This window comes from Phacochoerus africanus, chromosome 10 (genome assembly GCF_016906955.1).
Source record: "Phacochoerus africanus isolate WHEZ1 chromosome 10, ROS_Pafr_v1, whole genome shotgun sequence".
Lineage (NCBI taxonomy): Eukaryota > Metazoa > Chordata > Mammalia > Artiodactyla > Suidae > Phacochoerus > Phacochoerus africanus.
The window spans coordinates 19558830-19586178 of NC_062553.1; the positions used below are offsets into that span (position 1 = coordinate 19558830).

A 27349-nucleotide genomic window follows, 5' to 3' on the forward strand; every position below is an offset into this window, starting at 1 on the left:
TTTGGCCACACCCATGGCATGTGAAAGTTCCTGGACCAGGGATCGAACCTGAGCCAAAGCAGTGACAGTGCTAGATCCTTAACCCACTGAGCCACCTGGAAGTCCTCAGCCCGCTTCTTCTAACTGCATGCAGCCAGAGTGCTCCAACTCTGGTGCTTAAAGGAGGCTGAGAAAGGGCACAAGTCCTCCTCTGTTGACCCTTCAGTGGCTGTGACCTTATTACATTTAGGATAAAATATAGAGTTTGCATTCTATCATCATCACAGCTACTTTTTACTGAGTGCGGATTATGTGCTAAGTAAAATACATCTCATTTAATTCTCACAACACTGCCCTGGGGGAATCGTTATTTATTATTCCCATTTTACAGGTAAGAAAACTGAAACTCCACAGTTCCAAACTGTCGCAGTTACAGAGACAGAAAGTGGCAGAGCCAGGAGTTGAACCCAGGCTGGCTTGGGTGAAAAGGCAATGCTGAACTAAAACTGACTCTTGGGGAGTTCCCGTTGTAGCTCAGCAGTTATGAACCTGACCAGTATCCATGAGGATTTGGGTTCGATCCCTGGGTTCACTCAGTGGGTTAAGGATCTGGCGTTGCCGTGAGCTGTGGTGTAGGTCACAGATGCGGCTCGGAACCACTTTGCTGTGGCTGTGGTGTAGGCTGGCAGCTGTAGCTTGATTCGACCCCTAGCCTGGGAACTTCCATATGCCACAGGTGCAGCTCTAAAAAGAAAAAACAAAACAAAACAAAACAAAACTGACACTTGGGGGTTTTGGAGGGAGTCTGGGGAGATTTTCTGATCCTGCGGCACTTATGCTCCTTCCCAACTTAAAGCGATCCAAGCCTCTCGAGGGCCCCCTTCCATAGGTCTCTCTCTCTCTCCATCTTCAACCCTATTCTGTCCTACTTTTCCTTTTCTTTTCACCTTCTTTTTTTCAGCCCAACTCCCGGCATATGCAATCTCCCAGGCCAGGGTTTGAATCCGAGCTGCATCTGTGATCTACGCCACAGCTGTAGCCAGGCTGTGCCAGGAACCCATTGAACCAGCAACGGCACAGAGACAAGCGGTGCCCTCAACCCACTGCGCCACAGCAGAACGCCTCTTTTCGTCTTTGCATTGTCCCCCTTTTGTCCCCAAAGTCCAAAATCACTGACTCCGTGTTCCCTGTGTCCCCCACCGCTCATACAAGAATGTCCCCCTGCCTTCCTTTTCTGATCCAGGCTGTGGGAAGAAATGAGAATTCGTTTCCCAGCAAAGCCAATGACCTACCATTCTCAAGAGGACACTGAGGAATCTTGTTTGCACGGAGGTTCCAAATATAACCCAGGTTCCACTCAAGGCACACTTGATGATCTTTGAAAGGGCGTTCAAAAGGTGGGACGGTCTTCAGCAGAGTATAATTCTTCGCCACGGCATGCAGCAAATTCTCCTCCCATTTGACATTCAAGTCTCCGCCGCTATACTGGTGAGTAATCCAGGCGCGTAGTATCACGGCAGACACCGAGATGGAGTGTCGGATGAAATAATCATCTCTGTAAACCATGATGCTTGGAAATTTCACATGTACTATTTGTGTCCTGCTGGTGTGAAGATGCTTCTCATTCTTCCACCTTTTTTTGTACACGGGGATGCTACTTCTGAACTCAGACGAGACAACCGCTTCCAAATTGACAACGCAAGGCTGAGAGCATAAATATTCCACCGAGACTTCAGAAACGTTGCGAACATTTCCTTCAAAGACAGTGAAATAAATAAAGTCTTCGTAAGCCACACTCTGCTCGGCTCTGGGTATCACTGACGTCGTCAGGGAAGTCTGCCTCCCCAAAGATGGTACGAAATTCTGAAAAGATAAAAGAAGGAAAGTTTTTAAAGGATCACGTGGACAGATACGTGACATCACGCAATGAGAGCAGGAAGATAAAAGATGTCGAAAGCGCACGTGAACAATTGGAGCAACACCGACATACACACAAATGAAGATACGGCCACATTAAACTCTCTCCCCAGACTCAGTAGCATCTGCTCATCAAAATGGGACTTTCAGCACCACGTGGCAATCATTCCAGGGCCGGTTTCGTCATGGAGGAGCTAGTGCACAACAAATCCAGTAGCAGTGAAGCTGCCTGGGAGTGAAAAAGAGGCAGTTCAGCTCGAGACATTTTTCAAAAGACTGTCCCGACTTCAAATGGCAGTCAGATGCAGCCAAATCAAGGAACTGGGGAGAAGAGTTCAAAGTGCACCCGAGAGGGAACATATCAAGGATGCCAGCCTGGTCCCTCTTTTCTCCGGAAGTTCTGAGCCAGGACAGGCATGCATGATGATGAGTGGGCCAGCAGGAGGTTTCGAAGGCTCCAAATCACACACGGGCAGGCCTGGACCACAGACTGTGTTATTTGATTCTTTTACCAAGGATGGTGCCACATGTGCCAAGGAAGATGTTAGCTGCGGGCTTATTTACCTCGTTCTTTAAGTAAGGATGCCCTCCTTAGCCCTTGGAGTGTGGACATTCCTTACAGGAGAAATCTGGAAAGTTTGGTGAGGAAATCAAGGCAATGTTTTGAGCATGAAACACGGATGCATGGATGTTAAGAGCTCTTCTAAATGTGACCTTGTGACCTAGACCTTCACAACCCAATAGCCAACAGGCTACTTGGGACTGCTTTACATCTATTCAAATGGCCACTGTGTTTTGTTTTGCTTTTTAATAGAAAATCACAAGCGTTGGAGAGGATACAGAGCAATCAGAACCCTTGTTCGTTGTTGGTGGGAATGTCAAATGGTGCAGCCATTGTGGAAAGCAGTACCGCAGTTCCTAATGAAATTAAGCACGGAATTACCATATGGTCCAGCAAGGTCACTTCTGGGTCTGCATCTGAGTTGAAAGCAGGACTGATGTATTCATACACATACATCCATGTTTACAGCTGCATTATTCATTATAGCGAAAAGGTGGACACAACCCAAATGTCCACTGATGGATGAACAGATGAACAAGGTGTGGTATGTACACACAATGGAATATTACGCAGCCTTAAAAAGGAAGGAAATTCTGACACCTGCTATAATATGGATGAACTTTGAAGATATTATGCTAAGTGAAATAAGCCCATCACAAAATAATGAATACTGTCTGCTTCCAGTATTCCATCCTTATATGAGGCACCAAGAGTAGTGAGATTCATGAAGACGGAAAGTAGAATGTTGGTCACCAGGGCTTGGGGGGTCTGGGATGGGGAGTTGTGGTTTAATGAGTACAGAATTTCAGTTCTGCAAGACGAAAAGAGATCTGGAGACGGATGGTGGTGATACTTGCACAAAAATGTGAATGCACTTACTGCCTGAACTGTGCATTTTCACATGGCTAAAATGGTACATTTTTTGCTGTATTTTTACCAGAATTTTAAAGAAAAAGGTCACTGTGGTCTTCTCCAAAGAAGGAAGAAATAGGGGACCCCTTTCTTTAATTCTGGCTTAGGGCTGCAGGGGGGGCAAAGGTGGAAAACACACCAAGTTGAAATCAGGGAATCATGTTTACAAATAGTAGGGACCCAGGGAAGAACACGCCCTGTGCTCCTACTAGCAAGCTCTAACGGAGCAGAGCACCAGGTGATGGTAACCCTTTCTGGGGGCTCTGGGACAGGCTTTATAGAGCAAATGGCATTTCAGCTGGGCTTTGACAGATGAAGAGAAGTTCTTTAGGTAAAGAGGTCCCAAGAGGACACTGCGAGTGGTGTGAGCAGCTCAAGTAGAGGCAAGAAGGCAGGGAAACACGGCTGTACTGGGGGGGTCTTCCAAGAGAAAGGAAGGGTCTCAAGATACAAAAGGACATGGGGACCTGGGGGTGAAAAGGAAGGCAAAATCCCAGCTCTGGATGACACAACCCAGCAGAATTTTATTCTACCAATAGTGAGTAACGACAAAGGTTTCTATAAAAAGAGACAGTGTTTCCATTTGAAAGAACTCACAATCTATTCGAAATAAGGCTAACAATCAAGAAAAATGAGCAGGGAGTTCCCTTCATGGCTAAAGGGTTAACGAACCCAACTAGGATCCATGAGAATGCGGATTCGATCCCTGGCCTCACTCAGTGGGTTAAGGATCTGGTGTTGCCCTGAGCTGTGGTGTAGGTCACAGATGCAGCTCGGATCCTGCATTGCTGTGGCTGTGGTTTAGGCTAGCAGCTGTAGCTCCGATTCAAGCTCTAGCCTGGGAACTTCCATATGCTGTGGGTTCGGCCCTAAACAAACAAACAAACAAACAAAAACAAAAAAAATTAAAATAGAGAGACAGAAAAAGAAAAATGAGCAAAATGACATTGTTCATTGATAAGGAAATTCTCGATTACAGCAAGAGAAAGGCAAAACTATACTGAAATACCATTTTGAACCTATTAGATTCACGGAGATGAAAAAGCCTAACAACAGTTCAACATGCGCAAATCAATCAATGTCATACAGCACATTAACGAAAGAAGAGTCAAAAACCACATGATCATCTCAATAGATACAAAAAAAGCATCTGACAGAGTCCAACATCCATTCATGATAAAAACTCTTACCAAAGTGGGTACAGAGGAAACATACCTTAACATAATAAAAGCCATTTACGACAAACCCACAGCAAGTATAATACTCAACGGAGAAAAGCTGAAAGCCTTCCCACTAAAATCGGGAAAAGACAAGGATGCTCACTGTCACCGCTTTTATTCAGTTTAGTACTGGAAGTCCTAGCCACAGCAATTGGACAAACAAAAGAAATACAAGTATCCAAAATGGAAGAGAAGAGGTAAAACTGTCACTGTATGCAGATGACATGATACTATCCATAGAAAACACTAAGGACTCAACCCCAAAACTGCTAGAACTGATCAACGAATTCAGCAGAGTAGCAGATGATAAGATTAACATTCAGAAATCAGTCGCATTTCTGTATATAACAATGAAATATTAGAAAAGGAATACAAAAATACAATACCTTTTAAAATTGCACCCCCCAAAATCAAATACCTGGGAATAAACCTGACCAAGGAGGTGAAAGACTTATATGCTAAGAACCATAAAACATTGATCAAGGAAATTAAAGAGGATTCAAAGAAACGGAAGGATATTCTGTGCTCCCGGGTTGGAAAAATTAATATTGTGAAAATGGCCATACTACCCAAAGCAATCTACAGATTCCGTGCAATCCTTATCAAATTACCCATGACATTTTTCTCAGAACTAGAACAAACAACCCCCAAATTTACATGGAACCACAAAAGACCCACAATTGCCAAAGCAATCCTGAGGAACAAAAGGCAAGCAGGAAGCATAACTCTCCCAGACTTCAGGCAATATTAGAAAGCCACAGTCATCGAGATAGTGTGGTACTGGTGCCAAAACAAACATACAGACCACTGGAACAGAACAGAGAACCCAGAAATAAACCCAGACACCTATGGTCAATTAACCTTCGACAAAGGAGGCAAGAATATAAAATGGGAAAAAGATAGTCGTTTCAGCAATTGGTGCTGGGAAAACTGGACAGCCGCATGTAAATCAGTGAAACTGGAACACACCCTCACACCATACACAAAAATAAACTCAAAAGTCTTAAAAACTTAAACATAAGACAAGACACCATCAAACTCAATGATGAGAGAGTTTGAACATAGGCAAAAGAGGAAACATAGGCAAAACATTCTCTGACATTCACCTTACAAATGTTTTCTCACGTCAGTCTCCCAAGGCAATAGAAATAAAAGCAAAAATAAACCATTGGGACCTAATCAAACTGACAAGCTTTTGCACAGCAGAGGAAACCATAAAAAAAACCAAAAAACAAAAAGACAACTTATAGAATGGGAGAAAATAGTTTCAAACGATGCAACTGACAAGGGCTTAATCTCTAAAATATACAAACAACTTAGGCAACTCAACAGCAAAAAACCCAACAACCCAGTTGAAAAATGGGCAAAAGACCTGAATAGACATTTCTTCAAAGAAGATATACAGATGGGCAGCAAGCACATGAAAAAATGCTCAACATCACTAATTATTAGAGAAATGCAAATCAAAACTACTCTGAGGTACCACCTCACACCAGTCAGAATGGCCATCATTAAGAAGTTCACAAATAGGAGTTCCTGTTGTGGCTCAGTGGTTAACGAATCTGACTAGGAAGGGGGTTTCGGGTTCGATCCCTGGCCGTGCTCAGTGGGTTAAGGATCCGGCGTTGCCGTGAGCTGTGGTGTAGGTCACAGACGCGGCTCGGCTGTGGCTCTGGTATAGGCCGGTGGCTACAGCTCCGATTAGACCCCTAGCCTGGGAACCGTCACATGCCGCCAGAGTGGCCCAAGAAATGGCAAAAAGACAAAAAAAAAAAAAGTCCACAAATAACAAATGTTGAAGGGAGTGTGGAGAAAAGAGAACCCTCCTGCACTGTTGGTGGGAATGTAAATTGGTACAACTACTATGGAAAACGGTATGGAGGTACCTTGGAAATCTATACATAGAACTACCATATGACCTAGCAATCCCACTCTTGGGCATATATCCAGACAAAATTTTCCTTGAAAAAGACACATGCACCCATATGTTCATTGCAGCAGTATTCCCAACAGCCAAGACATGGAAACAATCTAAACGTCCATTGACAGATGAATGGATTAAGAAGATGTGCTATACATACACAATGAAATATTACTCAGCCATAAAAAAGAACAAAATAATGCCATTTGCAGCAACATCCATGGAACTAGAGTGAAGTCAGTCAGAAAGGGAAAGACAAATACCATATGATATCACATATATGGAATCTAATATATGGCACAAACCTTTCCACAAAAAAGAAACTCATGGACATGGAGAACAGACTTTTGGTTGCCAAGGGAGAGGGGAAGGGAGTGGGATGGCCTGGGAATCTGGGGTTAATAGATGCAAACTATTGCCTTTGGAATGGATAAGCAATGAGATCCTGCTGTATAGCACGGGGAACTATATCTAGTCACTTATGATAGAGCTTGATAATGTGAGAAAAAAGAACGTATATGTGTATATGTGACTGGGTCACCTTGCTGTACAGTAGAAAACTGACAGAACACTATAAACCAGCCATGATGGAAAAAAATAAAAATCATTGAAAAAAAAGAAATTAAAACAAACATACACAAAGCCTAACAACACACTATACTAGCCAGAGAGGGGATGCTTTTGAGTGGGGATGTGCTTATATCCTGCTGGTGGGAGTGAGCTCTGTGGATGGCAGTCAGACAAGATTTATCAAAAGGGTAAATGCCCCCCCACCTCTGGCCCCCAAATTCTACTAGGATCGTATCATACAAATATACACACTCAAATCTGTGCAAAACGGGGTATGCATAGTTTTCACTGCAGCACTATTTGTCATAGCAAAAGATAGAAAATCTAAATGTCCACCAAGAGAAGGCTGGTTCATTAAACTGTAATACATCTTCTCTTCGAGTACTACGCAGCTACTCAAATCAGGAAGAGTTTCATGGACAGATAATGGGATGATCTCCAGCACGGGTGGTTTTTTAAAGCAAGTTCAGAAGTATGACTTGCTTTTTTTTTTTCTTTTTCTTTTTATGGCTTCCCCTGTTGGCATATGGGAGCTCCCAGGTTAAGGGTCGAATCGGAGCTGCAGGCCTACACCACAGTCACAGCAACACTGGATCTGAGCTGAATTTGTGATCTACACTGCAGCCTGTGGCAACACCAGATCCTTAACCCACTGAGTGAGGCCAGGGTTCAAACCTGCATCCTCACGGACACTATGTCAGGTTCTTAACCCATGGAGCCACAATGGGAACTCCTTTGGCTTTTAAAAATTTTTTAAAGGAAATATATATATACATTGTATACATATTGTATATATAAGTGTTTATATAGTATATATAAACATATACATTTGCTCCAGTACACAGAGCACTGGTCCCTCACATGGACAAAGACAAGGTAACCAGGAGAAAGGGTAGCAGACGATGTACACTGTCTTTGCCCATCTTTTGAATTTTGTACGACAAGAGTATTCCTCCCCAAGGCAGGCTTTAGAGGGAAGAAAAGCCACAGTCCCATAAGATGAACAGGGAGCATGCCACTTTTCCAAATGGCATTGGGAGGTTAGAAGAGCTGGCCATGCCTCTTGATTAGTCACGGGAAACTTGTGGGAAGAAATTCGTAAAGAGGGGGGTACGGTCCAAACTGCCCATCCCCGCAGGATGAGGTTGAAAGGTTTTATGTTCTCATTTAGACTTCCAAATTACAGGGCAAAACAAACAAAAAATCGTATATACTCAGAAGTAGAGAATATTGGAGTGGATGAGCCCTCAGCGAAAAGCCAGCCCTCCCCGTTTTTCAGACAAGGAAGCAGCAACCCCAGCAACCCCAAGGGAAGGTTCTCTGACATCCCGCAGCTGGTGGCTTTAGCAGAGGTCAGCCGGGCATCCCTGCTCCCTCTCCTGACGCCCACCTGGATGTTCCCCACCCGACAGCGCACAGCCTGAGAGGAAAGGGTTGCCGCTGGGAGCGCCAGGCTTTGGGAGGAAGAGAGATACAGCCTGCATCTGTCCACAAGCGGCGGTTCCTTCGTGTGGCCGCATGTGCCCAGATGCAGTCCCTTGTCCAGGTGCGAATCCAGCTGTGGAGCCGCCAGCAGAGCCCAGCCGAGGCCAGAGCTGGTGCTGCTGGAAGCTGGACCAGCGCAGGGCCCCGCTCGCCTCCATCCAGATGCCCCCAGTGCTCTCCTTTGTCGGCTCCCTGGGAAGGAGACATTTGCTTATTTACTGAGACAACAGAGAACAGGGTCCAGGATACGCTGTCGTGTATTAAATATCACATTGTGTTCCGTTTCAAAGAATGACTTAAAACTGCTTCCTCGTTCTTTTCACGTACACCCCAAGACCTCAGCCAGGCCCCCTTCTCCCACTCCCAATTTTTTAAAGTCACGTTTTTATTGCTGACACTAGGAACTCTGGGGAAAACCTCTTTTAAACAGAATTCCGAGGGGAAAGCTATCCGATTTCTCTAAATTCCACTGGAAAATGAAGTTACTAATACTGTTCATTCGTTGCTGGCTCGTCCGTGTTAATCAGGGTAGCATCGTGCTAAATATGGTTTCACTTTTGCTTGGTGACCCACGACTTCCCGGACCCCAGATCGTCATTGTGGAGATGGGTAATGACAGAGGTGAGAATGCAGGTTTGGGACCACTGCCTGGGGGTTCTTTCCAGGACCTTCTCTTGAAATTCTGTTTTTGGGGTTTTTTTGTTTTGTTTTGTTTTGTTTTCAGGGCTGCACCCGAGGCATATGGAAGTTCCCAGGCTAGGGGTCAAATCACGGCTGCCGCTGCCAGCCTACACCACGGCCACAGCAACGTGAGATCGGAGATGCGTCTGCAGCTTACACCACAGTTCATGGCAATGCCACAACCTTAACCCCCTGAGAGAGGCCAGGGATCAAACCCGAGTCCTCATGGATACTAGTCAGGTGCGATACTACTGACTCACCATGGGAATTCCTTATCATTGTATTTCTAACCAATGGCGCCATTCTGGTTTTGAGGTCAGAGACTTTTCCTATTAAAAAACAAGGGCCATATGGTAATTATTTTGGGTTTCTAGGCCGCTCAATGTACATCTAGTGTGGTGTCAAGAAAGCAGCCATTGACAACGCACAAACCAGTGAGGTCCAGTACCAATTTGTTTATGGAAGAAGGTAGCTGGCTGGTTGGGCCCAGGAGCCATGGTTTTCAGATCACTGCTGCAGATTTGCAAGCTTTATTCTGGATGGAGTTTTTGTGTCATTAGATATTATTTATTTTATCATTTTTATGAAAATGTGTTCTCGTGTCACTATTTTGAATTACAGCCATTTGGAAAGATGACAAGATCATATAATACTCAAGTGAATTAGAAGACCACTTCAAGTGTTAGACAGAGTTTTAAAGAACACACAGTGACAGAAGACAAAACTTTTAAAGGAATAATCACATTGGGAAAAGGAGATGAATACCCCAATCAGGCATAATCTCCTATATGTGTAGTTGATGGAGCTTGATTTGTTATTTTGCCCAGGGTCCCTCACAGTGGTGCTGACACCTTGATGACGTTTCTTTCTGTAAAGATCTCAGTAGGATGAGGGGTTGGAGCTAGGCTGGACATAGAGGATTTCAGGGACTGACGCAGATGGTTCGAGTAGTGGGAGACGCATGAGTGACAGCTGGGAAACGAGAGGACAACTCGTTAAGAACATGAGAGTGTGTGCGCCCCAGAGAGGACTTCAGAGGCAGTGTATGTGGCTTGAGGAGCCTGGTCTGAACCCCTCAGGAAGGAGTTACAACCTTCGGTCTTGTGGGCACCTGTGTCATGGAGGAAGCTGGCATCTGGTGGCTTGGAGCAGACCCAGTGGACAGCTGCTAAGCCATGGGTTATGGCTACCTCTGTTGTGTACAAAACCAACACCGATTAGCGACACATCACACTCTAAATATTGATTAAGCTGAAGCTGATTTCCTGGCTCAAGTCATGTGTGTGGTTATGAGCTATTTCCTGCCAGGAAAATAAGGCAATTAACTTGAAGAGTTTCAGCTCTGGGCATGACACGTGTCCAACCTTCACAGGTATTTTCACATGCCAGGTTGCATTAACATAAGCTAAAAATTACCCGAACGTTCCTTTGTTTAGAAATTATAAAGTCAGAGTCCACGTCTTATTCATTGTTATGTCCCCGGCTTCTCAGATAAAGCTGGGCCCATAGTAGAATTGGGGTTGATGTTTCTTGCTGAAATAAAGTACTGGCCAGGGCACTCCTGCCTCGGTTGGAGGTCCAACTCAAGGAGACTAACCCACAGCCCTGGGTAGAAACTGAGCTTTACAAGGACTTGATCCAATCTTGAGTCCCCACAAGTTCTTTTGGGACGTGGGGGGTGTCCTTGGTACTTTTCTGTTTTCCATCCAGCCTTCATCAATCGCCTTCTGTAAAGCCCTTACCCTCTGGCATCTCCCTGGGCCTCTAGGGGTCACAGCTGGGGGACTGTGAGTGAGGTCAAGGAAGGTGACACTCTGGCACCCACCTTCTCCCTCGAGAGTGGACTTCTCCCCGCTATCGAGTCTCTCCAGACCTTTCAGACAACTGCCCTACATTCTAGAACTTTTCCATTTCTCTGTACCCCAAATACAAATCACAATTTTAAAACTTCCGGTCCCTCCACCCCCTGCTGGACTTGTCCTCAGCTGGCAAGTTCATCCATGTTAATGCGATAATGAAAGAATTCTGCGGCACGTCACGTATCTGCATTTCTATGCCAGCCTGGTGGCGATAATGCCTTAAAAACAAAGGCCAAATACACTGCAGCTGTCAGCAAGATCTTTGGGGTGTAAAGGGCCTCTCCGTGCCCCTCAAATGATGCCATTTGGGCAGCCACATAGATGTTCCACCTCAGAAGCTGCTGATCTGCTCCGCACACAAAAAGATGCCTGGGCCCTCAAACATCTGTTTATTCCAGAAGGAAGCCCTAATCAGAGTCAAGTCTGACAACACCCCACATGGTCACAAAACATAGATTCCTTTGTCTTTGTGTAATTGTGTACATTTTGTAATTTTTTTTTAAAGAAAGAAATGGGTCATTTAATGTGTGCTCCTGATGAAAGACCCACAATTGGAAAGCCAAATGCCTTCGATTCAGCCTGAGAATCCAGAAACACGAATTTATGTACCTTTGAGCTGGAAAAAAAAAATCTATCAATACTGCTCAACTTTTTTTAGGATGAGTGCAGCGCTTTCCTTTATAAATCAATAAGAGGAAACTAACCTCTATTCAAATAACCTTCCCTTGTCCCAAAGAGCTAAGAAAACTTGGCTCTTTTCTCTATATGGGCCACTTGTTATTTAAGGAAGGGGTGGAGAGATTAGAAAATCTTAACTCTTTCATGTCTCTCCACGGGAAGTTCATTTACACTTAGAGGGGGACGTGGGCATGTCTGATTGCAAATAATAATGGATTGTTTTCTTCATCCCCATCCATTCCGCCCCACAGTCACCTAAGAAAACCTTGGCTCTTTTTATTAAGCATTTTGTATTAAAGTATAGTTGATTTACTGTGTTCCTTCAATTTCTGCTGTAGAGCAAAGTGACCCAGTCATACATATATATATACACATTTTCTTTTCATACTATTTTCCATCATGTTCTAACCCAAGAGATCGGACATAGTTTCCTGTGCTGTCCCGTAGGACCCTACTGCTTATCCATTCTTTTTTTTTTTTGTCTTTTTGTCTTTTTGCTATTTCTTGCACCGCTCCCATGGCATATGGAGGTTCCCAGACTAGGGGTTGAATCGGAGCTGTAGTCTCCGGCCTACACCAGAGCCACAGCAACGCGGGATCCAAGCCACGTCTGCAACCTACACCACAGCGCACGGCAACGCCGGATCGTTAACCCACTGAGCAAGGGCAGGGACCGAGCCCGCCACCTCATGGTTCCTAGTCGGATTCATTAACCACTGCGCCACGACGGGAACTCCTGCTTATCCATTCTAAATGTAATAGTTTGTATCTACCTACCCCAAACTCCCCATCCATCGCACTCCTTCCCCCTCTCCTCTGGCAAACACAAGTCTGCTCTCCATGTCCTCGATCTGTTTCTGTTTTGGAAGAACTATGATCCACCAATCCCACTCCTGAGCATATATCCGGATAAAACTTTTATTCAAGAAGATACATGCACCCCTGTGCTCCTTCCAGCACCATTCACAAAAGACCTTGGCTCTCGAGCACTCTCTCCCCAAACTGGCTGGATCAAATGTTCCATAAGTCAAAAAGGTAACTGTATTGGCTTAAAAGGCTTACATTGCTGATTTCTGCTGACTAGAAATAAGCAAAAATTCTGTTTATGTCAACCAAGCATGCAATTAAGCAGAATGAACGGTGACGTCGCTATGGACTCTGAGGTCAAGATGCGCCTTGGGAAACATTTCCCAGCCGACCAGGGTGCCTTCTGGAACCTGAGATCTGGCTAGAGAAACGCCATCGTGCTAATGATCAATACTCCTTTTTGTGTTGGATCCTCTCCCCCTTTTAATTTGATGTGCTACTTCTTTCTAACACAAATCACAGAGTCACCAAGGTTGGTTCCGTTTCCTTTCACCGAGTACTTCCTCTGTCCAGGGCACTGAGACAAGTGGGGTCTTTCTTCTTCACTGCGAACCTCATCCTCTCGCACTGAACTTCAGAGCACTTTTCCCCTCTAACCTAACCCTCACAGCCGCCCCATGAGGGACACAGCATTTCAATTAACACCGGAGGAAAAGGATTCAGAGAGGGTCAGTAACTTGCCCAAGATCAACCAGCTACCAAAAAAACAGAGCCAAAATTCAAATCCACAGCTGCTGACGCCAAGGTGGGTGATGGTGTGCCTCCTGCCTTCCAGAAAAACCCCGAGAGATGCCCTCACCTCACCCATTTACTTCTACCTGTCACCACCTTCTGGTTACAGGTGGATCTGGGGATTTTTGCTCACGGTCATCTGGAAAGTGGACTGGGAAGCAAAAAATCCCATCAGATCACCAGGCACTGGGTCTAGAGAGGCTAGATACTATCTAAGCCACAAGCACACACGCTGCACTGAGCTGACTGCTGCGCTAGCTTCAGCCCTTCCTCAGGTGGGGCTGGGAGACAAACAACAAGCCACCAGAGCAGAACCTCCTCGGCAATTCCTCACATCCCGCTGGCCTGCCTGCCCCTCCGTCCTTTCGCCAGGGAATGGGATGAACCAATAAATGGGGTAACTGGATTCACTTTCGGCCATTTACGATCTGTTCCAGCCTATCCATCTTCTCTGGGAATTGCCTGGCTTCTTCATGCCTTCTTTTCTCACTTTCCCCAGCCAGTTGGTGGCTCCTAGACTTTTGCCAACAGGCAACTGGAAGGAAGGAGAGGCAAGAGGCAAACACCCTCGCTTGGGGAATTTTCGGGCTCTGGTCAGGATGAATGTGGAAGCCACAGACTGAGGTGAAGTTTGAGGGTGGTCTCTGTATTTCAAATATCCATAATTATTCTCGCCCAAACTAGATACTTCAGGGTCTCTATACCTTGTTTGGAACGTTCTAAGTCCCGGGTTACACCAAGTAAGGAGTGAGTGACTACTTCCAGAGGGATAACTGATGGTCTGTGGCTGCTTACAGAGAATTCTGTACAAGATGCTCATAGCCATTGCCTGATAATGAGCCTCGTGTACATCTGTGCCGTAATGTCCCCTTATTTCTTTGTCCCCTGGGTGGCTCACAAGTGCAAATGTCCACTCGGAAAATTTCAGCTCTGCAGCTGACATCAGTACCATTGTGAGATGTGTTTTCTCATTTAAGAAAAAAATTATACATTCGAGACCAGAGTTCGGAATAGACAGAATTGCCTTCTACAGGCGCCACCATCCCAGATGGGGCTGGGCAGCCTCGGGCTCTTCTAGCCAAGTCTGGAGGAAAGGAAGAGTTAATGACGGGTGAGAACGGCAAAGGGGTGGGGGTGGGGGCAGAGCAAGACCTGTGTGGACCACACCGCTCAGCACCCATGACCCCGATGGAAGCGGATTCCATTACTGTTTGCTTTCAAGGTCCCCACCCTCTCAGAGGAGGCTCTCTGCATCTTGACCTTTGGTGACCTCAGAATTTCTTTTGGCAGCTGCTGGAACCAGAGATCATCTTTTCGGAAATCTGCCTGGCATCGTTCCGTGACTTATCTTTCAGGCCTCGTCACAATTATTCATGCCTTGGCAGTATCCTAGCTACAGTCAGAGTACTGTTCTCGGGCTGCTCCCGAAGGTGACTCTGTCCCAGCCAAGGGGGGAGGACGGTGGCTCCAGAAAGCAGGCTCCCTCTGAGGGCAGGGACTTAAAGGCATCTGTTGAGCAAGTCGCTCTCCACCTCCAGCCCTTAGTGAACCAACAAAGAGGGAGCGATAATACAAACGGGACTGGGTCTCCAAATCATGGGCCATTTGTCTCTGGAACCCATTCCAAGGCACCCTTGGCACCACACTTGTATGGTGTGATTTGTTCATACAAATTCAGGCGCTAAACTCGGCCAGCTGCCTCTGGATTATGTAAGCACCCCACCGTTCACCTCTCCATTGTGGGTGGCAACTATCTTCTGGTTTTACTTTTTTATTATTATTATTAATTTTTTTTCCCTCTTGAACATCCTGCTTCTACTCTGTGGCCTGAGCTTCCTGCTTTGTGTATTTTAGGCTACTTTAGACATGACCTCACATCCTGGCCGATGTCACAGCAGCTGCTAATTTTGAGAGCTTTGCCAATGGCCCATACATCTATGAATGAGGGGGACAGGTTACAAGGAGCAAAGTCCAGAAGGCAGTAAGTTAGAAGGCAATGGCTAAGAACTGGGATTCTGGAAGGAGATGGACTTGGATTTCAATCTTGGACTACCTGTGTGGCCCAGGGCAACAAACTAAACCTCTCTGAGCCTCAGTTAACTCATCTGGGGAATCTCCCTAGCACTGACCTCACAAGGTTATTATTAAGGTTAATAGTGGATAATGCATGTAAATAACCTGAGCACCATGCAAACTATTATTATTACAATTATTATTTAGGTTTCCAAAACAGGGGATGGCTTTCTTCCTCCAGTGCCTATATATTCGAGGTTCTGCTTAGCTATTCTGCTCCACTCCTACCCTCTACTTGTCCACCGCCCGACCCTGACCGAGCATTTTCTCTAGGAAGTATTTCTTGATGCACGAGATGCTCACAATTACACATTTTTTTTTCTCAGTTGCTTCGCGTTTTTCGTGTGTTCATGCAGAAGGTTTCCGTTTTCCCCAATCTGCAACTGAATTTCTCCAAGGTCAAGACGGCGTACAGGTAGCACGTAGCTCTAGAGCTAAACCCAATGGCTAGACCTTTAGAACAAAAGGTGAAGCCCACCTTGCAAGTCGCACTTTTGCAAAACTTTCTCATCCGGCTGCAAAACGGCTTTCTTGCTTATCTAAGTCCCCCCACCCCGCTTTTTTTTTTTTTTTTTTTTTACACAGGACCATATCCGAAGCCCATCTTAAGGAAACACACATAGCTAGGAAGCCCTGACATTTCCTTTGCCACGAAAGCTCCAACATCCATTCCCTCCTTATCTGCCAAGACATTGATTCAGGCTCTAGTCATTTTCCACATTACAGTATTTTCTATGATCTCTCTTTTTGGAGCCCTACCTCGCCTCTCCACTAACTCACCCCGGTCTATCCACAGCATCATTTTTCTCCTCTCTCCGATCTGTTCTCTCAAATCCCCCTTGGTCCAAACAGAATTTTTATACCTGCTCCATCATCTGTCTTTGTTCTTTGGACCACTAGGCCTTTACTGCTCTTTCACTTTAATTTCTTGTAACTGTCAAGAAGTGGTCTCTCCTTGCCAGGTCTTGGGATTTCCACGTGGAACGTTCCCGAACACTTGTACATTAATGTTTCACACGCTGCTCTACTCTATCATTTCTGCCTCTGTGGGTAACCAGTGCATTGTGGATGGGAATCATCTGTTTAAACTGAAACCCTATCATTTGTTATGGCAGTTTTATTTATGAGCCTGTGTGCTGTAACCCTGTGGCATAAATATGAAATAATAATATCTCCTGGGTGAAAAAAAATCATTCATGTCAACTGACAACTTCTTATAAAAATATGAACTAAATCCAACCACAAAACCTGGTACTAGCTTATTTCACCATATGAGGAAAAGCATGGATTGCTCAACAGGTAGATGCAACAGCAGAATTACATTCTCTGCATTTTTACATCCTCTCGCGTCAAGAAATGAAACATCCAAGAAGTAAAGCGTGTCAAGAGAAACTTGGCAAATCTCTATGGAATCAAATTCTAATTCCTGCCAGTGTCTCCTAAGCAGTTTTCAGCCTCCAAGAAGAAAGTCTTGAAATAATGGCAATGCCATAGAAATGAAAAGAATCCTGGACAATGACACTGCTCAATTTTTCTTTTTTAAGCATTCTGTGAATTTCCTATTACATCAGTTTCATGATTCAGCATTTTCCATTTCATTTATTTACAGTAATATATGGCGAGATAACCCAAAGGTTCTGCAGGATCCTGGAACATAAGGTAGGCTGGACGGAAAGGGTGTCACCTTCTGTAAATTTACTATTGTTCAGGAGAATTCAAAGCAGAAGAAAGCAAACCATCAAAGGAATTGAGGACTATTCTCCAACCTTGTTGGGCGGGGGTCTACATTGCTCTGGTATTTTAAATGAGTTGGTTTTGAAAACTAGGTTACTGCCATTTAGTTGATGACTAAAAGAGAAGCCAAGAAGTGTGCAAATTGTAAACTGGCATGCAGGAGCCAAACGTGTTCTCTGAAATGACAATGTTCGAGACGCAGCTGAAGTCCCCGCTCTGGCGGTAAGCGTGTTACAAAGAACTACATTTCTTACTGGCATCTGCAACTTGGCTAGAGTGACCATAGAGGAGTTGAAAAGCGCTGGAAATACGAGGTTCATCGCCGGGTGCGTTGGCAGAAAACGGTCCGGGCCGTGAGGACCGGGTGGAAACTAAAAGGAGGGTCGAGGCGTTCGCCGACAGAAAGAGGCGAAGTTGGGCACGGGGAGGAAAGGAGCCGCGAGAAGACTGAGGGAAGCCCAGGACCCGCGGGGAGGAGAGGAAACGCGGGGTGGCGGGGTGGCGAGGTGCCCAGGTGGAGTGGGGGACAGGACCGGGTCTCTAGGGGAACCTGACCCGGATCTGGAGCGGGTCTCAGAGGGAGAGGAAAGGACCCCGGCGAGAGCGCAGCGCTGCAGGTCCGGTCCACGCACCCCTCTCCGCGCCCTGGGTACCCATCCCAGGTGCCGGGAGCGCCCCGGGTGCAGCGGCGAGGAAGATCGAAAACTAGCCGCGCGGTACCCGCCCGTGAGGTGGAGGTCCCTGGCCGCCACCACCCGCGTCCCCAGAGCCCCGCGCGCAGGGGAGGACCCGGGCAGGGTCCGGCGCTCACCAGGTAGCAGAGCAGGAGCAGCGTGCAGGCAGGGCGGCCGCCGAGGCCCGGGGGAACGCCGCCGCTCGGGGGGGCCATGGCTGCGGCCCGGGGGCCGACCGCGGGCGGCGGGGGTTGTTGCTGCTGCCGCCGTGGCCACCCGAGCCCCGCGCCGCACCGCTGCATGGCGAGACCGCCCGGATCCGGGCCGGAACAGGTCACCTGGTGCAGGGACCGGCCCCCGCCCGAGGCGCCACCTTCCCGCCCGCCCCCGGCCGGGCCGGCCGCCGCGCGCGGGGCCACCTGCCGCCGCCGCCGCCGCCGGACCCGCCGCCGCCTCCACGGCCGCTCCCGCCGTCGCCGCCCCCGCAGCCCCAGCCGAGCGCCGGCTCCTCCCCGCCTCCCAGTCCCCGTCCCCTCCCTCCTCTCAGCTCCCTGCCCAGCCCGCCTCTCCGCCGCTCCCTCCGGCCCCCAGGCTTCCACCCCCGGGGGTGGCCGGCGCCCACGCAGGTGGGGACCGACCCGGGTCCCGCCCCCCCGGCCGTGCCCCCCGCCCCCTGGCCGTGCCCCCAGCCCCCGGCTCTCGGGCAGCCCCCTTTTCTCTTTCTTCCCTTTCCTCCCCCGCCCCCCTTCCGCGCTCTTCCTCTCCGCGATCCCTCTCGCCTCCCCCCGTTTCCCTTTTTCCTCGCTCCCCAATTCTCTCACTCTCACCTCTCTCTTCCTACCGCCCTATTTTTTTCACTTTCCCCCTTCTCTCCCAGCCCGTTTCCTCTCTCCCCTCCTTCCCCGTCCCCTTCCAGTCCGCTCTGGCGCACCCTCTCTCTCCCACCCACTCCTTTGGCGGGTCGCGCAGCCCAGTTCCCGCCCGTGCAATGGGTTTTGGTTAGGGTGCTTTTTTGGCGAGGGCGCCATTCCCACCGGGCGCAGGGCGAGTGTGCCCCCTGGAGTTGCGCCACGCAGCGGCCCAGCTGCCAGTCCTTACGGAGGGATTTTGACCCTTGCCAACCTCCACCTGTCCACCTGCAGGGGTGGGGCCGCCTCCCAGCACGCACATTTTTTAGCCCGGGTTGCGCCCCACCCTGCCGGCTGGTTCGCCGCACGTTCTGGATGCTTCCCGAGGGTTTTGTGCCGGGGCCCGCGCAGCCGCTGCCGAGCTCTTTGTTTTAATTGTCCAGAGTATCGGCGCCCAAAGAGGGATTGTATCTGATTTGCATCCCTGTGCCCTGGCTTTCCACTTTGGACCGGAAAAGAAAATGAATTAATTACGCCAATGTAATTGTGCTCAAGCCCCAAGTGAAAGGGGTGAGGCTCTTGAAGTGCATAAACAGCTTTTTATTAAAAAAAAAAAAAAAAAAAAGTCAGACACATTCTGGGCCTTAGGAACGAAGGTTGGGACTACCTGCTCCCGACCAGGGTTCTGCCGCCAGACCAACCGAGGAGCCGGCTGGATTCCCCAGCGGGGTGGCCCTGGCGCTCTGGGAAGCTTGTGGCTGTGTCTAGTGGCTCAGACAATTGCTTGGGTCCGCAGCTGCACTGAAACAGTTAACCCACCTTCCAAAGTTCTCAAAAGCTTCCCTTTGGCACTGGTGGATTTGTGCGGATTGGAACTAATAATAGATTGGGAGTCGGAGAGGACACAGTCTTTTCCCAGTGTCAGTGCCACCATAGCGGATCAAGTCCCCGCGGAAGGTGTGGGGAGAGGCTGGTGGTGAAGAGAGGGTGCCCAGGGTGGGGTTAGGCCAGCTTTGGCATGCCCTGTGCCTGGATATGCTCTCCGCCTTCTCAGCACAGCTCTGGCCACAATGAGCAAGTCAGCTGAGTCATCCCTTACCTTTTTAGGTCACCTAAGGGCTGAGGCCCTGGGTCAGGCTCTTGGTTCCGTGTCACTCACTGCAAAGTAATGACTTCTGTCAGTGGCTCTTGAACTTCAGCCTGCATCTCCACCACCAGGAGGGCTTGTAAACACACATGGCTGGGCAACCCAACTAGAATTCCAGGTTCAGTAGGTCTTGGGTGGGGCTTGAGAGGCTGCCTTGCCAACAAACTGGGAGATGCTGCTGCTGCCAGCCCACAGACCCCATTTCTAGAACCTTTCCTTATAGGAAAGGGGCACTCTGCTCCTTTCTCATCCAGAATGCACCACATTAAAGCAGTGGCCCGTGTCTTGGTTTGGTGACACCTTGTCCCATTTCCACCAACCCAAAGCACTCAGCATTCTCCCATGTGGTGTAGCAACCATTTATTCTGTTGAGTGTTCAAGGGGATAAAAGATTTGATGGCTTTGTCCTAGAACATGTCCATATTTTTTTCCTGCCAGTATAGTAGCCCATACTTTTTAATGAATGTGGAAGGAAAACTGTTCCAGTTCCAGAGAACGGGGCATCACCCTCGTTCTGGGGTTTGCAGTCACCCCAGGCCTCCCTCTGGATTTCCTCTCCTCCTTCATTGCTTGCGGTTGGGTTGTCTTTAGGGAACAGAATGCTTCCCTCAGGTTGTTTGTAATCAGGCTTCCGGGAATCAGAGTTTTCAAGCTCATGAGCTTTAATTTTTTGTTTGTTTGTTTGTTTGTTCGTCTTTTGACCTTTGAGGCCCACGCCCGCAGCATATAGAAGTTCCCAGGTGACGGGTCAAGTCGGAGCTACAGACGCTGGTCTACACCACAGCCACAGCAACGCAGGATCTGAGCCTTGTCTGTGACCTCCACCACAGCTCACGGCAACGCCAGATCCTTAACCCAATGAGCAAGGCCAGGGATCAAACCCAAGGCCCCATGGATCCTAGTCGGGTTCGTTAACCACTGAGCCCCGATGGGAACTCCCAAGCTTTAAGACTTTGAATTTACTTAACATAGTCAATGCAGGGGCACCCCCCTAACCCCCACCCACCTCCACCCTCCACCCTCCACCCTCCGCCCCAGGAGCCTGGGCTATTTAGAACCTGCAGTAGCCAGTGTCTTACTTACTCAGCTTCTGCTGCGCTCCTACTGTGCATGCGCCACCCCCCCCAGGCCCCGGGACTCCAGAGGAGCAGCAGACATGAAGAACACGGATCAAAACGCAATTTGATCCTCTAAAAGTGACTTTCAGGTAGCTCTGTGGCCCAGGGCAGGGGGTGGCGGGATTGACTGATGAGTTCTGTATCGCAGAGGGGCAGAGAGAGGGAAGGTCAGGACTTCTATTCACAGTGCAATGTGACATTTTGATCCAGAAGGCAGACTCTGCTATTGCCCTTGCCTCCCCTCTAGACGTTTGTGTCAGTAATTTAAAGGGTGGGGTCTGATTTCAGAGGAAGGCCTTTTATTTAAAAATAGCCTTCTTTTCCTTTGCCCTGTGGAAGGGCTTAAAATTCCACCATTACGATTCAGTGGTGGGAATTAAGTTTTAATACTCCACTAAAATGTGAAGGCCCCTGGGGACAGTGTATTAATCTGGTCTCACTCATTACCGCCAAAGTACAAGGCAGTTCCTCAAGTTCCCCCCAAGGAGCCTGTGGCAGAGGACAATGCCACACCTGAACTCGGGAAAGGACGAAGGCACCGCTGTCTGGAAGGATATGGCAGCCTGGCTGTGAAAGGGGCGGGAGAGAACCTGCTTGCTGGGGTTGTGGGCACCGAGGAACACCCGAGGCCAGTGGCTCTCAGACTCTGAAATGATGTAGGGTCAGAAAAAAATCTCAGGGACCAAGGCAGCTGGCCAGCTGTTAGCTTGCCCCGTAAAACATATGTAAGCCAAACCAACAAGCAAAAGCCCACCCCTGAATATACTATCTTCTGTACTCTATTAAGATATACTGTAGAATATCCTTTTTTGTTTTGTTTTGTTTTGTTTTTAGGGCTGCACCTGCAGCAAATGGAAATTTCCAGGTTAGGGGTCGAAGCAGAGCTGCAGCTTCCAGCCTACACCACAGCCACAGCAGTGCCAGATCCAAGCCACATCTGTCACCTACACTGCAGCTGGCAGCAATGTCAGATCCTTAACCCACTGACTGAGGCCAGATGCAGGGATCAAACCTGCATCTTCACAGACGCTATGTCCAGTTCTCTCGAACCCGCTGAGCCACAACAGGAACTCCTAGACTGTCTTTTTTACCAGCCAAAACATTAACGAAGACCTAACCTCATTATAAAAGACAGTCCTTTACATTGAATATAATCTGCTTGGGAAGAACTCCAAAATTCGTCTCATTTTGCTGAGGACCAACAGAAACTTACCTTTGGGTTGGCACTGTCCATTGCTGGGCATTTGGAAACCACATTTCGAAGCTCCGAAGGTGTGTGGGGTCAAGAAGTCCCTTCCAGAGACAGCTGACCTCATGTGAAGAGGTGGGTGAGGGAGGGGCACTGGGTGGGATGGAGGACTGATTTTTTTCTACCCGCTTCTCTCCTACACAGGCCCGGGCAGATGCCCTCAGCTCCAGGGAGCTCCCCCTCGTGACCGCAGGTCAAAATGTCAATATCTTGTAATAATCTATAATGGAAGATAATCTGGACAAATCAGTATACACAGAACTGAATCACCTCGTTGCACACCTGAAACTAACACCGTACTGCTAATCAACTCTATTTCAGTTTTTAAAAAGCCGCTAAGTAATGTTACATACGAATGAAAAAGGAAAAACTCAATTGGTCTTTTTTTTCTGACCCCGCCTGTAGTCGTTTAGTCCTGCTTTCTGTTGCAGCTGCTTCACCAGCCAGTGCTCCTCCTCAGAGTGTTTGTTCCCCGAAAGCCATGGTTGTTTCTTCATCAATTCTCTGTAATCCCCTCATGCCTTGTATAAAAGTTCTTAGACAAATTCAAATAAAATTGAATCCATCCTCTATGGCCACCGCCACGCCAGATCTGAGCTACCTCTGCGACCTACACTGAAGCTCATTTCAACACCGGATCCTTCACCCACTGAGCGGGACCAGGGGTTCGTTACTGCTGAGCCACAGCGGGAACGCCATCGGTTTTCATTTTTTTCTTCCATCCACCTTTCTTAGCTTCCGTCCTCCTTTTCCCGCAGTCCGGGGGTCTCTGGAATCCAGAGCCTTCCCCTCTCTTCCTCCCCACCTTCCTGTCTGTGCTTTCAGATATTCAGAACAAAGCACGGACTGCGACATTTGCCTTTTGCATCAAAACGGAGGAAAAAAACAGAAGAGAAGACCGCTATCAGGCAGTGCACGTCCATTCCGATTGGAAGACCATGGCGTTTTTTCTGCCCAGGATGACCTTCAGGATCCAGGACTATCCACACACACGTGTTTTATTCTTTTGGTTTTGTTTTCGTTTTTTTTTTTTTAAGTTTTATGGAAGTATGGTTGATTGACTATGTTGCAGTAATTTCTTCTGTACAGTGAAGCGAATCCGTTCTCCGTGGACCTCCATCCATCCTTTTTTGTGACACCGAGCCTGCCCTACATCCTCACCTTCCCTGCATCCGTCTTCTGCCTCTGCTCTTCCTATTTTGCATTCTCCATGTTGACCGATTGCTTCTTCTTTCTTCCTGAGGACATTGCACCAGATACCATTCCCATGTCTTGGTCCCCAGACCTTGTCTTTTGAGCCTCAGGTCTCTGATGTTGCAGGCGCTCTTCCTGTGGACCACAGAGCCCTTGCTCTGAGAAGCTGGCGTGAAGAGAGGATGCGAGCTCTTGTGTAACCTCAGACTTTCCCCGTGTCTTTCTGGGGAATGCTGAAGGTCTCGGAATCACTGGGTCTGCAGCTCTGAAATGAGCTCTATTTCTGGGCCTGTCAGATGAAATGCTGTTGCTCCCAGTTATTTTTGGCTCTTTGCCCTTCTGCATAGGTGCATGTTCAGCTCAATGCTCCCCCCACCCTGAGCCGGGAGAAAGCCGGCAGCTTCCCTTAGCCAAGCCTCCTCCCTCCCCATGTTGGGAACACGCATCCCCTTAAGCAGCAGCTGTCGTCTGCTCCCTGGAGGGTACCTGGAGTGTCTGTGCCATGTCCAGGTGGGCGGCAGGTAAATAATCCACTGTCTGGCCACCGATGAAAACCTCTGTGAGCTGACCACCCTCAGGGCAGGTGCAGCCAGGGGTCCAAAGCCTCCTCACTCACAGGTACGTCTGCATCCTGTTGGGGGGTGCGTGGCCATCCTTAGGGGAACCTAGGATGGAGGGGGGCATTTCAGGCTCAGTGAGAACAGAAATATTTGGACCCTGAGGGTCTAAGGAAGGAAGGTGCCCTGGAATGCAAAAGGTCAAGGGCGCATGTCTGTAGGTGGAAGGATGTCTTTGGCTAAGCTTGTTGAGAGGACACGGGTATGGAAAAGGAGCAGAGTGGAGAGAATTTGGGTGTGAATGTGAAGATCCGCTCGGGATGGAGAATGAGAGGAGAGAGGGACTGGGCACCCGAGGGAGAGAAAGTCAGTGTAAATAATTGAAGAGGGAGAGCGAGTGCACTCGAGAGCCCGGGGAGAGCGGCTTGTGTCGACAAGTCCTGACAATATTTTATAACGACATCCCGAAGCTAAAATCTTGATGCGCAGGGAGTTCCCATCATGGCTCAGCAGAAATGAACCCTACTAGTATCCATGAGGAGGTGCGTTTGATCCCTGGTCTCGCTTGGTGGGTTAAGGACCAGGTGTTGCTGTGGCTGTGGCATAGGCCAGCAGCTGCAGCTCTGATTTGACCCTTAGCCAAGGAACTTCCATATGCCGCAGATGCGACCCTGAAAAGCATCGATAGATAGATAAATAAATGAGATCATGATACTCAGGCAGGCATTAACATCGACTTAGGGCTTTCAGTCTGTCCTGTGCTATGTAATGAGCAGTAAAAGAATGTCGATATCTGCTGGGATGCTTAGCAAGGTGCATATAAAATCAAGAAAGGCAGGAAGAAAGGGAAGCTAGACCAGAGTCCTCTTAAGAGCTACTTATCTCTACAGCTTTTCACGGAGCGATTTCTTTTGAAAGTTCCTATCAAGTATGACTTTGCTGCATTAATACATTTCATCCTCATGACAACCCTGAAGGAATAAGCACCATCAGCAGCAACCTCATCTTACAGACGAAGAAACTGAGTCATTTGAAAGATCCCAGGTCCACAGTCAGGAAGCAGCAGAGTTTTGGATGGAGTTTTGCACTAGGACTCCTTCTGCACTAAACTCAGCTGGGGATGGATGATGGAGAGGCAAGCAGGTGCTGTGCAGCGTGTCTGGGAGGCACACGTGGGTTTTAGATTCAGATCTGTCAGGGCTTCACCTGGCGCTGGAGGATGTTTCAGATGCCCCTGTCCAGCTGTGCCATCCCAGCTGTGCGACCTTGGACAAATCACTTATCTTTTTCAAAATCATCTCCCCCTCTGTAAAAATAAGGATAAAGTCACAGGGTCTGCCCATTTACCTAATGTTGTGGAGGCCAGGTAAGGTAGCACAGGTGAGTTCATTGTCAAGGATAAAGCATCATTTAGATGTTATTCGTATTCACCTACAAAGGCTCACAAAGAAAGACATCCCTGATAAGACTGGAAAATAATTAAAAGTTAATAAATAACTATGGTATATGTTTCCAAGGATGACCCCACCCATGACCCACATCTCCCCTCATAACTTTGCAGGGTAGGAATTTCCCCAGTATGACCCCTGGGGGAAGCCAGCGGCCATGTGTGAAGGGCAACCACCATACATGATGTGAGCAAGCCCAAGCTAGCCATCTGGAAGCAGAGAGCTAGCCAGCCTCCAGCCATTCCGGCCACCTCAGCCCAGGTGACACATGTGTGAGTGAGCAAACCATCTTGAATATTTTTCCCAGTTGAGCCTTTAGATCACATCAACCCCAGCCACCCTCAGGTTGAAACTGCCAGCATCCCCAAGCAAGAGCTGCCCGGCTGAGTTCTGTTAACTCACGAAACCATGGAAGATAAAAATAAATTGTTTTGAGCTACTAAGTTTGGGGGTTGTTTGTTCACAGCAGTAGAAAACTGAAAGAGTTCCCTAGGCTAATTTTAATATTTTAAATGAACGGTGGAGTTGGCTTTGAGCTTCCTGGCATTCAAAGCAAAAAGGGGAACCGGGTGAATTATACACACTTCTTACTGACTTGAGGCATTATAATTTACCTGAAAGGACAGTTCCCCTGACCTGTCTTATTGCAATCAAATCAAAATGAAAATTAAACCATCTTCCTTACATGAGAATCTCTTCTATCTCTACCAGAGTTACAGTTGCACAAATGCTGGAATGTGCCCTGCTAGAGCCAACCAAAGAATGGCAGTTGTCATCAACAAGAAAATGTCCCCTGCATCTAGCCCAGATCTTTCAGAATGGAACCCAAGCCCGTTTTTCTCCTGTTTGGGTCTCAGTGCACCTTCTGCCTCCTGCCTCATTCCCATCCCAAATTAAATCACAAACAGGCTCAGTGACTCCGGGGTCCTAAGCAGCCAAAATTAATGATTAAAATAGAAAGGCTGAAAATAGTGGAAACTGAAGCAGATTGGATGATTTATTCAAACCTTCAGGAAAAATTACTACTCAGCCCAGAACTGAAATTTAGACTTGTGGTTCCTAATCAACTAGAATGCAATGCTTCCCTGGTGCTAACACCCCCAGAAAGGGAAAGGAAAAAACACATCAAATATAGACACGGCTGGACTCGTGCCTGGCGTCCTTTAGAACCCATGCTCTGAAAGGTCAGGAACTGTATCTTCTGAATAACATGGCATCGAACACCTTACTGATGCTTATTCAAGCTTTTCTTCATTAAGTGACCTTCCAAGTCTATGATAATAAAACACCTAACGTGAATGTGAATGAGTGATTCCCCTTCTCTCCTGGGTGGCCTCGACAAATGGGCCCAGCTGTCAATCAATGCTTGGCACCTTCCGGGTTAGCCCATGGGGTATTTGAGGTGACCTCACTGGCTTGGGACTGGACTAGGCCCAGGCAGCCCTGTCAAAGGAATGAATCTTGTCTTCTGGGCCCTGGACCCCATTTTCTCTACTCTTCCCGCTCCTGGGCTTTCACGCTCGTAACTTGGAGCTCAGAGTCCTCATGCTCAGACTCTCTGTGGGCAACCTCATGGTTGGGAGGGAGGACCAGACTGAGATCATGATCCTACATTGGCATAAATACTCTCCCATTATCAAGACATTTCATAGACGTATTTCAGCGCAACAATCCTGCGAGCACGTTGTTCTGGGTTGAACCGCATCCTCTCGAACTGTTGGCGTCGTAACCCCTGGTACCTGCCTACGGTGTGAGTATTTGAAAGTAAAGTCTTTGCAGATGAATCCAGTTAAGGTGAGATAGGATGGCCCTAATCCACGGTGACTGCTGTCCCTGCAGGAAGAGGGAAATGTGGATGTGACATGCGCAGGGGGCTGACGAGGGGAAGATGCGGGGGAAAGACAGCTGTGTGAGGGTGGGAACC

At 47.9% G+C, this 27349-nt stretch overlaps 1 protein-coding gene across 4 annotated transcripts in view; it reads right to left on the minus strand.

Moving 5' to 3' along the window:
* SEL1L3 (SEL1L family member 3) overlaps positions 1-18181 on the minus strand; it is a 115311-nt gene extending 97130 nt beyond the window's left edge. For all 4 annotated transcript variants that reach the window (XM_047798403.1, XM_047798402.1, XM_047798401.1 and 1 more), the window contains exons 1-2: positions 18002-18181; positions 1272-1842 (exon numbers count right to left, since the gene is read on the minus strand). In XM_047798403.1, coding sequence (XP_047654359.1) covers positions 1272-1842; positions 18002-18166 — 736 coding nt within the window. In that variant the 5' untranslated portion in view covers positions 18167-18181. The remainder of the gene's footprint in view (positions 1-1271; positions 1843-18001) is intronic.
* Between the last annotated feature and the right edge of the window lie 9168 nt (positions 18182-27349).